The sequence below is a fragment of the Lemur catta genome, chromosome 13, assembly GCF_020740605.2.
Source record: "Lemur catta isolate mLemCat1 chromosome 13, mLemCat1.pri, whole genome shotgun sequence".
Lineage (NCBI taxonomy): Eukaryota > Metazoa > Chordata > Mammalia > Primates > Lemuridae > Lemur > Lemur catta.
The window spans coordinates 65,953,064-65,968,594 of NC_059140.1; the positions used below are offsets into that span (position 1 = coordinate 65,953,064).

The 15,531-nt window shown below is 38.6% G+C and overlaps 1 protein-coding gene across 2 annotated transcripts in view; it reads right to left on the reverse strand.

Annotated features, from left to right (window-relative positions):
• The window catches only part of RB1 (RB transcriptional corepressor 1), a 126,374-nt gene extending 115,315 nt beyond the window's left edge, over window positions 1-11,059 (reverse strand). The window contains exons 1-2 of one of the 2 annotated variants that reach the window (XM_045567435.1): window positions 10,745-11,059; window positions 7,692-7,818 (exon numbers count right to left, since the gene is read on the reverse strand). In XM_045567435.1, coding sequence (XP_045423391.1) covers window positions 7,692-7,818; window positions 10,745-10,872 — 255 coding nt within the window. In that variant the 5' untranslated portion in view covers window positions 10,873-11,059. The remainder of the gene's footprint in view (window positions 1-7,691; window positions 7,819-10,744) is intronic. The other variant, XM_045567436.1, reaches the window with a different exon arrangement.
• Between the last annotated feature and the right edge of the window lie 4,472 nt (window positions 11,060-15,531).

Below are 15,531 nucleotides of genomic sequence, written 5' to 3' on the forward strand. Positions count from 1 at the left end.
TGATTTACAGATTCGATGCAATACCCATCAAAATACCAATGTCATACTTCACAAACCTAGAAAAAATAATTATATGCTTCTTTTGGAACAAGAAAAGAGCCCAAACAGCCAAAGTAATCTTAAGCAAAAAGAACAAATTTGGAAGCATCACATTACCAGACTTTATACCACAAGGCTATAGTAACCAAAAAAGCATGGTATTTGCATGAAACCAGAGACACAGACGAATGGAACAGAGCAGAGAACCCAGATATAAAACCACCTACCTACAGCCATTTGATCGTTGACAATACAGACAACAACATACTCTGGGGAAAAGAAGCCCTATTCGATAAATAGTGCTGGGAATATTGGATAGCCACATGCAGAACAATGAAACAGGACTCCTATCTCTCACCACTCACAAAAATTAATTCAAGATGGATAGAAGACATAAATGTAAGACATGAAACCATAAGAATTATAAGTGAAAATGTAGGAAAAACTCTTCTAGATACCAGCCTATGCAAAGAATTTATGAAAAAGACCCCATTGGCAATCACAGCAACAACAAAATAAATAAATGGGATTTGATTAAACTTAAAAGGTTCTGCATAGATAAGGAAACAATCAACAGAGCAAACAGACAACCTACAGAATGCGAGAAAATATTCACAAGTTATACATCCAATACAGGGTTAATAACCAGACTCTACCAAGAACTCAAGCAAAGTAGAAAGAAAAAAAATAAAACAATCCTATTAAAACGTGGGCAAGAGACATGAACAGAAGCTTTTAAAAAGCAGATAAACAAATGGCCAATAAACATGAAAAGATGCTCAACGTCATTAATCATCAGGGAAATGCAAATTAAAACCACAATGAGATATCACCTTACTCCTGTTAGAATGGTTTTTATTAAAAAGTCCAAAAACAATAGATGCTGGCATGGATACAGAGAGAAAGGAACACTTATACACTGTTGGTGGGACTGCAAATTAGTACAACCTCAATGGAAAACAGTATAGAGATTTCTCAAAGAACTAAAAGTAGACCTACCATTTGATCCAGCAATCCCACTACTAGGTATCTACCCAAAGGAAAAGAAGCCATTTTATCAAAAAGACACCTGCACTTGAATGTTTACTGTAGTACAACTCACAATTGCAAAGATGCTGAATCAACCCAAGTGCCCATCAATTCATGAGTGGATTAATCAAATGTGGTATATGTACACCATGGAGTACTATTCAGCCACAAAAAAGCATGGAAGCATGTGCAACAATTTGGACAGAACTGGAGACCATTATTCTAAGTGAAGTATCTCATGATTGGAAAAAACAAATACCACATACACTCATTATTAAATTGGAACTAACTGATGAGCACACATGTGCACAGAGGAAAGTAAAACTCAGTGCAAATCAAGCAGGGCAGAGAGGGGAGGAGAGGAGGGGCAAAAACCTACCTAATTGGTACAATGAACACTACCTGGGTGACGGGCACACCTATAGCCATGACTCAAGTATTACAAAAGTGATCCATGCAACCAAAAACATTTGCACTCCCTTAACGTTTTGAAATAATAATACCTCTGTACTGTAATAATAACTTGCAGAAACTATTGTTTTCTTCCTTCTAATTCAAACAGAACATAAAAACAAACTCACCCAAAACGTTTAGGAGATAGGAGAAATTTCAAAAAAGAATATTAAAAGTTAATACTCACCTAATGTTGCATCAACGCTAGGCTAAGGGGAATGTTACACTTACTTTGATATTCTAACCAAATCAATAACAACCTTTCCATTTCAATAATTAATCCACTATACTACTTGGTAATAATTGATGCTTTCACTGAAGCACAGCCTTACACATGTTCCATTATTCCCACTTTATCCTTTATAATTGTTCTGATAGTCGAACAACTGAAGCCTAATGCTTTCCCAATGAATAATGGCATCTAGCCTTTCTCTGAATGTTTAATTATTTCTACTTTCATTTCCATTGTAATCACCTTTCTCTTCGCTGCACGCTCACCATGACTTGCAGTAGACTTTCACTTTGGAGGCACAGTCATAAGGGTAAACACAGACTCACAAAATCAAATAAAAAAGTTATGACAAAAGTGATGCTGTGCATAAGTAACCATATAAACAATGAGACTATCTGCTAGCATAAAGATGCTGTGCCAATGAACCATGCAGGTTTGTTTACATATGTGGAAGGAATTAGTTTCCAAATTATTAACTTAATTATTTAATTATAAATTATGCTTATGGGGAGACTTGGGAGCTTGTTCATAATTGCTGAATGCCATTAAGTCAGATCATCCATAAAAGCTGGGGAATTGCATGGATCTAGGACTACAACAGGTGCACACACCACTATGCCCAGCTAATTTTTTAAAAACTTTTTGTAGAGATGGGGTCTTGCTATATTGCCCAGGCTGGTCTCAAACTCCTGGCCTCAAGTGATCCACCCTCCTTAGCTTCCCTAAGTGCTGGTATTACGAGCATGAGCCAAAACCAACCATTTTAAATGGTGTGTCACAATCAGAAAATTATATAAAACTGTTAGGACACACTCAAAAGGACTCTAGGAATTTAAAATAATGAATCTATGAATAAGTTTTATAAACAAAGCATATACAGATGAAAAGTTAAATTACCAAACATAATATTAACATTTATTGAATATTTATAATATTTCAGGAATTATTCTAACATTTTATGCATCCATTGTCTTAACATTCTCATTTTACAAATGAAGAAACTGAGGTACAGACACATTAAGGAGCTTAGTTGACTGGTCGGGCTGGCGTTCAAACCACAGTTTGCCTTCAGTGCCCATGATCTTAACTATGTTACCACATGACCTATCTCTTCCAAATGAGCAGAATCAATAGTAAATTACCTAATGAAACTATGAAAGATCAATATGGATTGGAGAGATTAGGAAGCATTTCATAAAGAATCTTAAACCATAACCTTAAAAATAGGCAGAATTTGGGTTAAAGGAAGAAAAAGGTATTCCAAGAAGGAGAGAGTATGAATGTATAGCTACTAGGGAGGGTAGCAAAGGCATTGGGGGCCATCAGTGAATATTAAAAATAAGACTAGAAGGAAGGTTAAAGTACCAAACAATAGAGGACTCCAAATACTGGGGCAGTTTGGATTTTATTTTCTTCATAACCAGGGGAAAAGGAAATGTTAAAATGGAGGCTGTTGAGAGGGGGTACAACGAAAATAAACTTTAAAATAAAACGTGGGGCAAACTATGTAAACTAGTCTTTTTAAAAGATCAGGCAGCAGGACGGATTGGATGGAGGAAACAAAAGAGACTAGCCAGAAAGAGGCAATATAACATGCAGGCACAAGCACTGCTGGTAAGAGAAAGGAAGGGACAGATGTGAGAGGCAATGTAAAAAAACAACTTGAGGCTGAAGGAATAGGTTTAAAATAGAATGGGCCTGCTTTAATCTTAATTAGTCCTGTGGATAGATGTTCAATGAACAAATTACCAAGGTAAACCTTTACAGAAAGCAAATGGTAATGTATAATTCCACTTCTTGCTAGAATAATACAGAAAGCTACAAACAGTGTTGCTGTCACCCTCTCAACAAGAACAAGCCAGATGAGGAATAAAATCATACACTTCCTTGAACCCAATATATCCTTTCTTTATATTTCAGATTATTTGGTTTCTCTAAAGGCAGGAACTTCCAAGGAGAGAAGGAACATGAATACTAGCTCACCTGTGGCACAGCATAAAAAGAAGAGACACATGGAACCCTAAAGAAAGTGAGAAGAATTCAGCTAAAAGTTTTTTACCAAATGCTAATTACAAAACAAAGCAACAAAAACTCATTTAAATATAGAGATAGGTTAAAAGCAAAATGAAGATCAATGATAAACAATGTAAACATTAATCACAAGAAAAGTGGAATGGAAATGTGGACACTGCAGAACAAAAAATATAAATTTGGATAAAGAGGGACATTACATAATGATAAAGGTGTCAATTCACCAAGAAGGCATAAAAGTTCTAAATCCGTATGCACCTAAGAATAAAGCTTCAAAAAAATTCATCAAAAACTGATAGAATTAAAAGCAAACAGACCACTCTAACTATAGTTAGAGATTTCAATTTCCTCCCTCAATAATCAGTAAAACACATAGGAAAAAAATCAGCAAGGATATAAGAGATCTAAGAAACATGATCCACTAATTTGACTTAATTAACACTTATTAAAACACTCTACCCAACAACAGCAGAATACACTTTTTTTCCAAGTATCCATAGAACATTCACCACAACAGACCACTTTCTGGTATATAAAACAAACTTCAACAAATTGTAAAAAATTGTGAAGAACTGAAAAAGCATAGAATTAAATAAGTCAACAATGGAAATATATCAAGAAAATCAAAAAACATTTGGGAATTATTCCAACCAAAGAGGAAGTGACAAGAGAAACTAGAAAATATTTTGAATTGAATGAAAATAAAAATACAACATATAAAAATATGTGAAATGAAGCTAAAGTAGTGCTTAGAGGGAAATTATAACATTAAATGTTTATATTAGAAAAGAATAAAATGCTCAAATCAATGACATAAGCTTCCACCTTCACAAATTAGGGGGAAAAAAGAGGAAATTAAAACCAAAGCAAAAAGTAAAAAAAGAAAAATAATGGCATAAATCAATAAAATTCAAAACAGAAAAATAATAAAAAAACAAAAGCTAAGTTTTAAAAAATCAGTTAAAATTGATAAAACTCTAGCCAGATGGTTCAAGAAAAAAGAGAGAAGGCACAAATTACCAATATCAGGTGGAATATGATGACATATCCTACAGACATTAGAAAAATAAACAAGAAAAAATGTGTTGCCTCCACATTTTCAACTAATCAACATCTATAACCTACTTCATCCAACAACAGTAGAATACACATTCTTCTCAAGCTCACATGAAACATTCACCAAGATATACCATATTTTGGGCCACAAAACGCACCTTAACAAATGTAAAAGAATAGAAATCATGAGACGTATGCTCTCAGACTACAATAGAATTAAACTGGAAATCAATAACAAAAAGATACCTGGAAAATCCCAAAATACTTCTAAATAATACATGGATCATAGAAGAAAACTCAAGAGAAATTATAAAAAATATTTTGAACTAAATGAAAATGAAAGTACAACTTGTCAAAATTTGTGGGATGCAGTGAAAGCAGTACTTAGAGGGAAGTTCATAGCACTGAAGGCATATAATAGAAAACAGAAAGATCTACAATCAGTAATCTAAGCTTCTTCCTTAGGAAATCAGAAAAAAAGAGTGCATTAAATTCAAAGTAAGCAGCAGAAGAAGAGAAATAATAAAATATAAAGCTGAAATCAACAAAATTGAAAACAAGAAATTGAGAAAAATCAATGAAACCAAAAGCTGGTGTCATTATAAGGGGAAATTTGAACACACAAAGACACCAGGAATACATACACACAGTAGGAAGACCAAGTGAAAATACAGAGAGAAGGCAGCCATTTGCAAGCCACGCAGAGAGGCCTCAGAAGAAATCAACCCTGTCAACACCTTGATCTTGGACTTCTAGCCAGAACTATGAGAAAAATTTGTGTTATTTGAGCCACTTCATCTGTGGTATTTTGTTACAGTAGCCCTAGTAGATTAAAACAGATTTTGATACTGGGAAGTGGAGTGCTGCTGTAACAAATACCTAAAACAAAGAAGTGGTTTTGGACCTGGGTAATGAGTAGAGGATGGAAGAGTTTTGACATGCATGGTAGAACAAGCTTAGACTGCCTTGAAGATACTGTGGGTAGAAATGTCCTGCTGGTGAGTATCAGGTGGAAATGAAGAACATATTATGGGACACTGGAGAAAGGTGATCTGTATTAAAAAGAGGCAGGTAACTTGGCCAAACTGTGTTCTAGTATTTTGTGGAAGGTAGTGTTTGTGATGAATTTGGATATTTAACTGAGAAGATTTCTAAACTAAGTGTCGAAGATGAGAAGCCTGTTTCTCCTGCTTATAGTAAAATGTGAGAGAAGAGAAACTTAAAAAAGAATTGTTAAGCAAAAAGGAACTAGAGCTGGAAGATCTGGAAAATTATCAACCTATTCATATTACAAAAAATGCGAAAGAGTGTTTTGAACAGAACACCAAGGGTATGGATGCACAATAATCTGACAAAGATATAGGTTTTGGGCTCATGGATCCAATCTCCCATCTCAGCAGAAATGCTGTCAGCCTGGACTGAAGGGGACAGAAACAGGACAAAATGAAGGAAGGCCATCGGACTTCTGAGATTCTACAGAACAGGACAATAACTCTATCCAGTAATTCAAATTGCAAGAATTTATTCTAATGAAATAGTCAAATTCATTCATTTATTTATTTAACAAAATATCATGGACTGACTTTGTGCCAAGCATTATTCTTATGAATACTGATGTTTATTACATTATTTTTAACATTAAAAAGTTGGGAAAAAAACTAACTGTCCAATAATAATAAGATAGCATATTAAAATTTAATAGTAAATTGAAATACATCCAAAACATAAAATATCATACCACTAGAAACTGTATTACCAAAAAATATTTAATAACATAAGAAAATACTTGGCCGGGCACGGTGGCTCACGCCTATAATCCTAGCACTCTGGGAGGCCGAGGCGGGAGGATCACTAGAGGTCAGGAGTTCGAGGCCAGCCTAAGCAAGAGCGAGACCCTGTCTCTACTAAAAATAGAAAGAAATTATTTGGACAGCTAAAAATCTATATAGAAAAAAAATTAGCCGGGCATGGTGGCACATGCCTGTAGTCCCAGCTACTCGGGAGGCTGAGGCAAGAAGATGGCTTGAGCCCAGGAGTTTGAGGTTGCTGGGAGCTGGGCTGACGCCACGGCACTCTAGCCCAGGCAAGAGATTGAGACTCTGTCGAAAAAAAAAAAAGAAAAAAAAAAGAAAATACTCATGTTGAGCAAAAAAAAAAAAAAAAAGCAAGATACAAAACTATATGTAACTACATGTAACTTTATATATGTATGATCTCAAATTTGTACTTGAGATCTTATTTCCTAGGGACCTTGCTCAAATTACTTAGTGTCTTCATCTGTAAAATGAAGATTTCACATTTTACATGTAAAATAATTATTTTATATTTCAGTAACTCAATGGATTTTTAAATGAGTTATTTCCAAAGTGCTCATAATACTCCCCCAGTACACATAAAACACTATTATTTGATGTTGTTACTTTACATACATACATATGCAAAGAAAAAATGGAAAGAATATATCAAAACATTATCAAAGATCTTGAATTCTAACAACACGAATTCTGAGAGAATCAGGAAATCTGAACACTGATTGCATATTAAAAGACATTTAAAATTATTTTATAAGGTGTGGTGGTATTTTTTAAAAAGTCCTTATATCATAATGAAGTCCTTATGAATAAAATATGATAATTAAGATTTGCTTTAAAATACTTTGGTGGGAGGCTTATGTGGAGAGATTCTTTTCAAACATTTTTAATGTTATCAGAGGGAAATTTCCTGTGAGTAATGGAATTATTACTAGCTTTTATTTTCTTTATATTTTGCTATCTTCCAAATTTCCTATAGTGATCTGAAATTATTTTTAAAATGAGAAAGAAAGTTTTCAAAAAACTAAGAAAATCCTTACCAATACTCCATCCACAGATGAAACTTTCTCCCAAGTTAACCAAGCTCTTTCTCTGACATGATCTGGTAACTTTAATTTCTGACATAATGCAGTGAAATCGGGTTCTTCGGTTTCTTCAAACTCAAGCCTACCAAATGAAAATAATCATATAATAGCCACACACTTACAAGTCAAACTTATTAAATAAACATTTTTTTCAATAGTTTGCACATAATAGCACTATTCTGAAAGAAAGTATTAACTACTAAGTACTTTAAGATCTTATCTAGGGAAAAAAATACACTTAGAATTTAAACATATGTTTATCTTTTTCATGGTATTTCCAAAATAAGGATACCACACAGTGAAAAATATTTGCTGGCATAGTGAGTCAAATATACTTCAGAGCAGCAAAACAGCTCTGTGAAGTACAATAATTAAAGCTGTTTGGGAAAATGGGATAATAATAATAATAATTCCATAGATAATACTGCACAATCAATTCAATGCCAGTGACTTTGCTAAACTTCAGTCTACTCTTATCAGTGTTGCATATAATCTCTCTACCTACTAGCATTTCTTACATGATGATTACGTTGATATAAATTATTACATTGCTTATTTCAGCACTTTCTCCTTAACCAAGATAGGCATTTCAATAAATTCTTGTAGGCTAATTCTTTTTTATTCATCTAATGTCTATTTGACATCTAATAATAGTAACAGTATAAGGAATAATTAATAATTTTTGAGTATTTACTATGACCCTGTACAGAGTACCTTAGATGTATGGTCTCACTGGATTCCCATATCAGCCCTATTAGGTAAGTATTCTCATCTGTAAAAGTAGACATTTACAAATGCCTACCAAACCAGCAGGTTAAAGCACTCACCTGAGGTCACAGCCCCTAAGAGGAAAACCATGATGTGAACCAAATCCACACCCTTGACCACTATTCTAGACTGCCAATTCCTCCTTCAAAACATGATTAACTTTTTTTTTTTTTTGATACAGGGTCTCTCTGTGTTGCCCAGGCTGGTCTTGAACTCCTGGGTTCAAGTGATCCTCCCACCTCAGCTCCCTGAGTAGCTGTGACTGTTGTCACCATGGATCAAAACTTGATTAACTTTTGATTATTTCAACAACGAAGGTAGTATGCTGTTCCTAGTGACAGTTTCCCTTCCAGTTTCATCACTTAGTCCAGAGACAATGCAACAGAAATAAGATTTCAACTCTCAAGGCAGAAATGGATACTGCCACTGGAAGTGCAGTTGGACTGGGCCCTGATTCCATCCCCAAGCAAGTATCTCAGCCTCAGACTGCCAGGCAGTGGTTCTACGATTGCTAAGTAGTTAATTTATAGAGTTGGATTATCCACGTTAATGAAATGCTTTGTGGGTATGGATAATCAAGAACAGACTATATCTTGTAAAGTTTTGACTTAACAGATTTTTTGATAGTTCCAATATTCAAAAACATAATATATAAAACGATGTGTTAAAAAAGTCCTTAGTTTTCCAGAAAATGGCCAGAACTTCAATATTCCTGGTTACCCTACAATGATCAAGAACGCTTTCAAAGCTGTGTGTATAACATGTAATTCTTTAGAGTACTGCTCTTTCTAAAGGGAAACTTTCAAGTACTGCCTCTATCAGAATTCAATCAGAAACTGAAGTGCTGTCTTCTTCCAGAACATCCCCAGAAGTAGTTTTTTTTTTACTCTTATGATTTTTAATTGACATATACTATATAGTCCATTTAAATATATGAATTTTTAATAGCCTTCCACAGGCCATTTTCAAAATCTTATTGCAATCATTTACAATTTGTCCTGAATTGTTAGTGTCTGGTGAGTGGAAAGAAATGGGTAAGGGTAAAATGGGCTCGGTGAATTAATAGAATGGGGCCAAAAGTAACGAGAGACAGAAAAGAGTCTCATTCCCCTGCAATGGATCTGTAGTCTCAAAGTAAAACCAGTGCTGAAGATAATAATGACAATTATACTCTTTCCATCTTAGCTACTTAACTATAAAGTAGTACAATCAAGAAAAATAAGATGTTGCAATACAATAAATGTCTCCCTGTGTTTTTCTACTGCATCCACATAGACTTGCTTAAATTCAGATTTACTTAGCAAGGGAAAAAAAAAGTTCCATGTGAGCTCAGAACACCACTAATTTTGTACCAAAAACAAAATCAAAAAGAGTGGACACCAGGATCCTTGCTGGATCAGTCAAAAGGCAAAACGGAAGAAATAATGAGGTCGCCTAACACAGAAGAAGGGTCCTATCCAACAGGAAAAGAAAAGAAAAAGAAACATTTAGAAATTTTCAAGCCCTTGTGCTAAAGTCTCATGAAACTTTTGCCCATGTACCAGTTCCTCTAAAGAGTTATGCTCCACCAGTCACTACAGATGGCTTTGAGTCCCCAAGGCCTGAAAGCATTGTTGTAAGGGAACTCCACAAAGCTCCTCAGCCGAGCACCCTGTGGGCAACTGATACCCAGGACCCTGCGCCTCACGTCCCAGGCTTTTCTGGTTGGCCTCTCCCAGAACTGGGCTTCACGTCGCAGTGCACGCCCAGAGGAAAACACTTCCAACTGTTGCATCGCAGGAGACCAAAACAGAAAGTCAAACGACCACCAGAGTACTCCAGATCTCCCCCGGTCAAAACCTCTCCAACAGACGCCAGTCATTTTTGTGTGTTTAGTTTTATTTTTTGCGTTTGATGGAGGCTCGCAACTACCCGCCGCCTCCAAGCCTCGGTCTGGGAAGAGCAAAGACTGCACCTGTCACTTCGCTCAGGGACCTGAGACCCACCCGCCCGACACCTGTCAAGCCGGAGCCGAGACCCCCTCCCAGTTTCTCTCCCGTCACTCGGGAACTCAGAATCCCGTCACCGTCCTGCAGACGCTCCGCGGTGGTGCGCGGGGGGCAGGGAGGGACCCTCCCGCCGCCGGGACCCGGCCCCGGCGAGGATGCGCCCCCGCCTAGCAGCCGCGGCGTCCGCCCGCCGCACCCTCGGGGCACCCTTTCCGCGTGCGGGCCGCGGCGGCGGCGGCTCTGCGCGCTCACCTGGCCAGAGGCAGGTCCTCGGGGCCACTGTCCTGCTCCGGATCCTCTTCAGGAGCGGGCGGCGGCGGCGCCGGGGGTTCGGCGGCGGCGGCGGCCGCGGCCGCTCTTCGGGGGGTTTTGGGCGGCATGACGCCTTCCCAGGGCGGGAGCCAGCGAGCGATGGAGCGGCGCCGGGGAGAGCGACGCGCGCGCACGTCGGGGCACGCCCCGTCCTCTCCCGACTCCCGTTACAAAAATAATTTGAACGTCCCCTGAGAAAAACCGGACGCGCCCTCCCCCGCCGGGCAACCGGGCGCCGCGGCCAACCGCGGGAAAACGTCACTTCCGCCCGCGGCGTCACGTCCGCGATGCTCCCGGGCCCGCCGGCGTCTGGTGGGGACCGGGGCGCCGGGCGGTGCGCGGGTCTGGGCTCCGGGGCGCGCGCTTGGGGCGGGGAGGCCGGGCCTGGATCCAGGAGCCTTCCCGCAGGCGTCCGCCGCTGCCCGGGCGTGTTTCTACCCGAAACTCCCCGCCTCCGGGCCGGGGTGCCCGTAACGGGGCCACACAAAGAGCCTGCTGGGTGACAGTGGGCCCACGCCTGTGTCTGGGGGGCGGGTTACCCCCGGGCCCCGCAGGGAATATCGGGCGAGTGCACCCTGGCGGGCGCGCCCCTCTCCCTCCGCGGGCGGCGCCCGCCGTCTGCACCAGACTCCTCCCGCCCAATCCGTTAAGCAAAGTCGGCCAAAACAAAAACAAACAGGGGACGCTGGTAGGTGCCGAACCTTGCCGGTCACTAGCAAATACGAAACGTAGGGCAATTACTGGCCTTTGGAGGATGACTGGTTAGGGAAGGGGGACTGTGGGCAATGAAGAGATTATAATATGATGGAAGGTATCAGTAGTGGTGTATAAACAGGAGACACCATCGAAAAGTCTAAGGGAGATTTTCCGAGAAGCAGTTGCAGTGGAATAGAAGTTTGCCAGGCTGACCTAACATTTAAGGAGGGCTTACTATGCACCAGGAAATGTGCTGGCCACCTTGCATAATTGTCTTATTTAATCCTCAGATACAACCCTTTAAAATGGATATTAATAGTATTAGCATTGCACGTTGTAGATGGGGAAACAGGCTGGGAAGAGTTAATTAAGTTGCCCAATATCACGGAGCCAACGGGGTAGCTGAGGATTTGAACCCAAGAATATTTGACTCCACCTATCCATTATATTATGTTGGTGAAGAGAATGGCAAGAGAGAGGCAGCGTGTACAAAGGCACAAAGACATCAGAAAAGAGCTTGCTGGGACTACCACCATCAAACATTGCTTAGAAGCTGTGTATCCTTCTATCTTTTGATATTTATATTAATGCATTGTGTAGTTTGAGTACAGGTTTTTCTCTCTTTGGCAGACACTGTTGATTGCCCCACTAAACATTCCCCAGCTGAGGTGCTGTGAGTAAAATACACTTGTGTTCTGGTGTAGATCCCTTTATCCTGGAACAGCTGAATGGGGTCTGAGGCAGCGGGAACCTTCAAGCTAATCATGGCTGCAAGCCTCCTGGGTTGCAAGTCATACAATGGCTTAGCATTTTCTGTCTATACCATGACATACGCCAGGAAGTGTAAAGGCTTGACAAGCACTGGCCTGCTCAACAGCCAGTCCCGCCTAACTTCAAAAACCCCCTCTTGGGGGCCAAATATTTGTCAGGAGGTAGGGCCCAGGCCCAGGGCCAGCTACAGAGAATGAATATAATTAAAGTGGTAGTCCCATTCACCTTGGCCAGGACTAGTTTAGGGAAGAGCTCAGGATGCAGTTTTGACCTTTAGAAGATAAAACATAGTCTGCCTGGGAGCCTGATAAAATGAGATACAGGAAAGACACAGTTCTATCCCTGAACTATTGTTGTGAGCCTGTGACACTTGCAGTTGCTGCAGCTGTTGTAACCTGAGACAAGCTGACCTACAGAAAAGAAAGAAATGCTGAGATTGGTGCTGTAGGAATATCAAAAGAATCTGGATCCTCAGAGACATAACTGAGACTGATTTGACAAAGCCTGGAGCTGACCTCAGCTGAGGTGATGTTTTCAGGTGCCTGCACCAGAAAGCATCATGACTGTTAATATGTCTCCTGTGAATCCCTTCAGGATAGAGACCAAATCTTAGGCATCACTGTTGCCTTAGTACGTAGCACAGTGTTGGGCACACAGTAAATGCTTGGTTGCTAAAAGTAGGGATGGCAGGAGAGCAAAGTTCTGGGAACTGAAGAACTTACGTAGCTATGACTTGCTTTATTTAAACCCAGTTTATCAACATCCAGATTTATCATTTTGCAATTATGATAAGTCAAAGATTTCTCACTTTACAAAAAAATATATCTTTACTATGTTCCCTAGCATTTAAAATATATTTTCTTTTTCTTTTTTCTTTCCTTTTTTTTTTTTTTTTTTTGAGACATTCTCCCTCTGTTGCCTTGGCTAGAGTGCCATGGCATCAGCCTAGCTCACAGCAACCTCAAACACCTGGGCTCAAGCAATCCTCCTGCCTCAGCCTCCCGAGTACGTGGGACTATAGGTGCTCACCACCACACCTAGCTAATTTGTTGTTTCTATTTTTAGTTGCCTGGCCAATTTTTTCTATTTTTAGTAGAGATGGGGTCTCGCTCTTGCTCAGGCTGTTCTCAAACTCCTTACCTCAAGCAATTCTCCCTCCTTGGCCTCCCAGAATGCTAGGATTACAGGCATGAGCCACTGCACCTGGCCTTAAAATATATTTTCCTTCCACACAACTCAGGATCAATTGAGTCAATCAAAATCCTTACATCCCCCCAGCACTTTCTGTTGCACTATCAAAGAAGTATTAGAAATTCTGCAGATTCTTAAAAGAAGCTCCCTGAATCTCCTCCAACCTGCATAGTAATTTTAAGAAGATTGTTATACGACCAAAAAAATCTTCCTTAGCTTTTCTGTCTAGAGAGAGAACTCTCTTCAGCTTGAGACCCCTTCAGTGATATTAAAACTTTTGGGGGGGGCTCCATTGGTTTAAAAAGTCTTCCTTCGATGTTTTTGCACCCCCAAGCTACCACACTATTTCCATTTCTTAACTATTAATATCTATAATAGCTTCTTGGAAGGGTCATGCTCATTGGTTCTCTCTACTTCCTCAGTTCCTCAGTCTGCTAGCTTGGCTTCCTTCCTCTACCAGCACCAGCGCTCTACCAAAATCGCTCTTTCAAATGTCCTTGATATCCTAATTGTCAATTCAGTGGCTTCTTTTTTGGTCCTCAACCTACTTGACCTTTGTTGCAGTCAATATAGTTAACCACTTCCTCTTTCTTAAAAATTCCCTATTTTCCCACAAATCCATGATCTCCTTGTTCTAGTTCCCTCTGTTACTTCATAAACTCCTTCACTAGTTCTTTTTCTACTAGTCCCTTCAATGCGCATGTTCACTAGAGTAATGCTACTCAAAATATGGTTGTTGGACCAGTGCCAGTCTGCAAACTGCTTGTGCTTAGTCCACAAGGAGATAAGTATAGAAATGAGGAGTCAGCACTTAGCAATGTTTCTAGAAATTTGACATTTCAGCAATATACAAGCACATGATCATTGGACATTTCTCATTAAACAGAGGACAGAACAGTGTAGGTGTTCAACTTGCTTGGTGAGTTGTGTGTGGCTATATACTTGTCATGGACGGTAGAACCACATTATGATGAGTAAAATTTTAATGTTAGTTTGTCACCTATAACCCAAAAAAGCATAAAAATCTGTGAAAATGTAAGTATTTATTTACTTTTATGACTTTTTACTTTTACGACTTTTTACTTTTACATTTTAATTTTTCATTGAGCCCATTTTTTTTGAAATTCATAGCTAAATTAAGGAAGTAAAATTTGTGTCATTTATTTTTAACCCTATATTATAGATGGCAAAACAAGCCTCATTGTCCTATTTTGTCAATAAAAGTCACACATTTGTAGTGTGTTAGGAATCATAGTAATGATCAGAGAATTAGTTTCAAAGAATTAAAGATCTAAGAGTTTGTACTAAATTTACCCAGAAGTATCGTCCCCCATTTATTGAATTTGTAGCCAAAAATAGTGAAATACTAAAATCATGTAAACTAATGAAGCAATAAGTCCATTAAACTTAAGTGACATTTACGTACAAAATATAAAGAAACTAATTATAAATATAAAACATTTTTAATATTTATTTTCCATCAAAATAAGCTATATACACAAGAAATCCCTGGATCCAAAAGCCATTTCTTTCACTGAAACATAATTTAAATGTAACAATAACTTTATATGACAATTTTTGAAACTGGCTACTGATAAAGGATTGAAGGTGAATTTTGAAAATAACTCATTGCTTCCTTTATTAGGGATAAAAGTTGAAACTGAATATCCTGAACTTGCTGAACTTGCTTTAAATCTCTTCTTCTGTTCCCCTCAACATACTTTTGAGGAACTGGTTTCTCTGCTACTAGTATTAAAATAAAATAAAATACTTTAGATATACATTATCACCTGCAAGTAGCATGTCACCAATTCAACCTACATGAGATAATTTAACAAGCAAGGAACACACTCATTTGTCACATCAACTTTAAATATTGATATTCATGTTGTTTGTGTAGTGTTTAATATAGGAAATTCTTACAGTGAAGTGCCCTGTTTCAAAGCAACTTTTTGTTAGTTGTAACTGTGAGATGACAAAATATTAGGAGTGTGATAGCAATTGTCTGATTATCTAAATGGACATTTTCAATAAACAATGTGTATTTTTGTAATTTTTTTTCGTTTAAC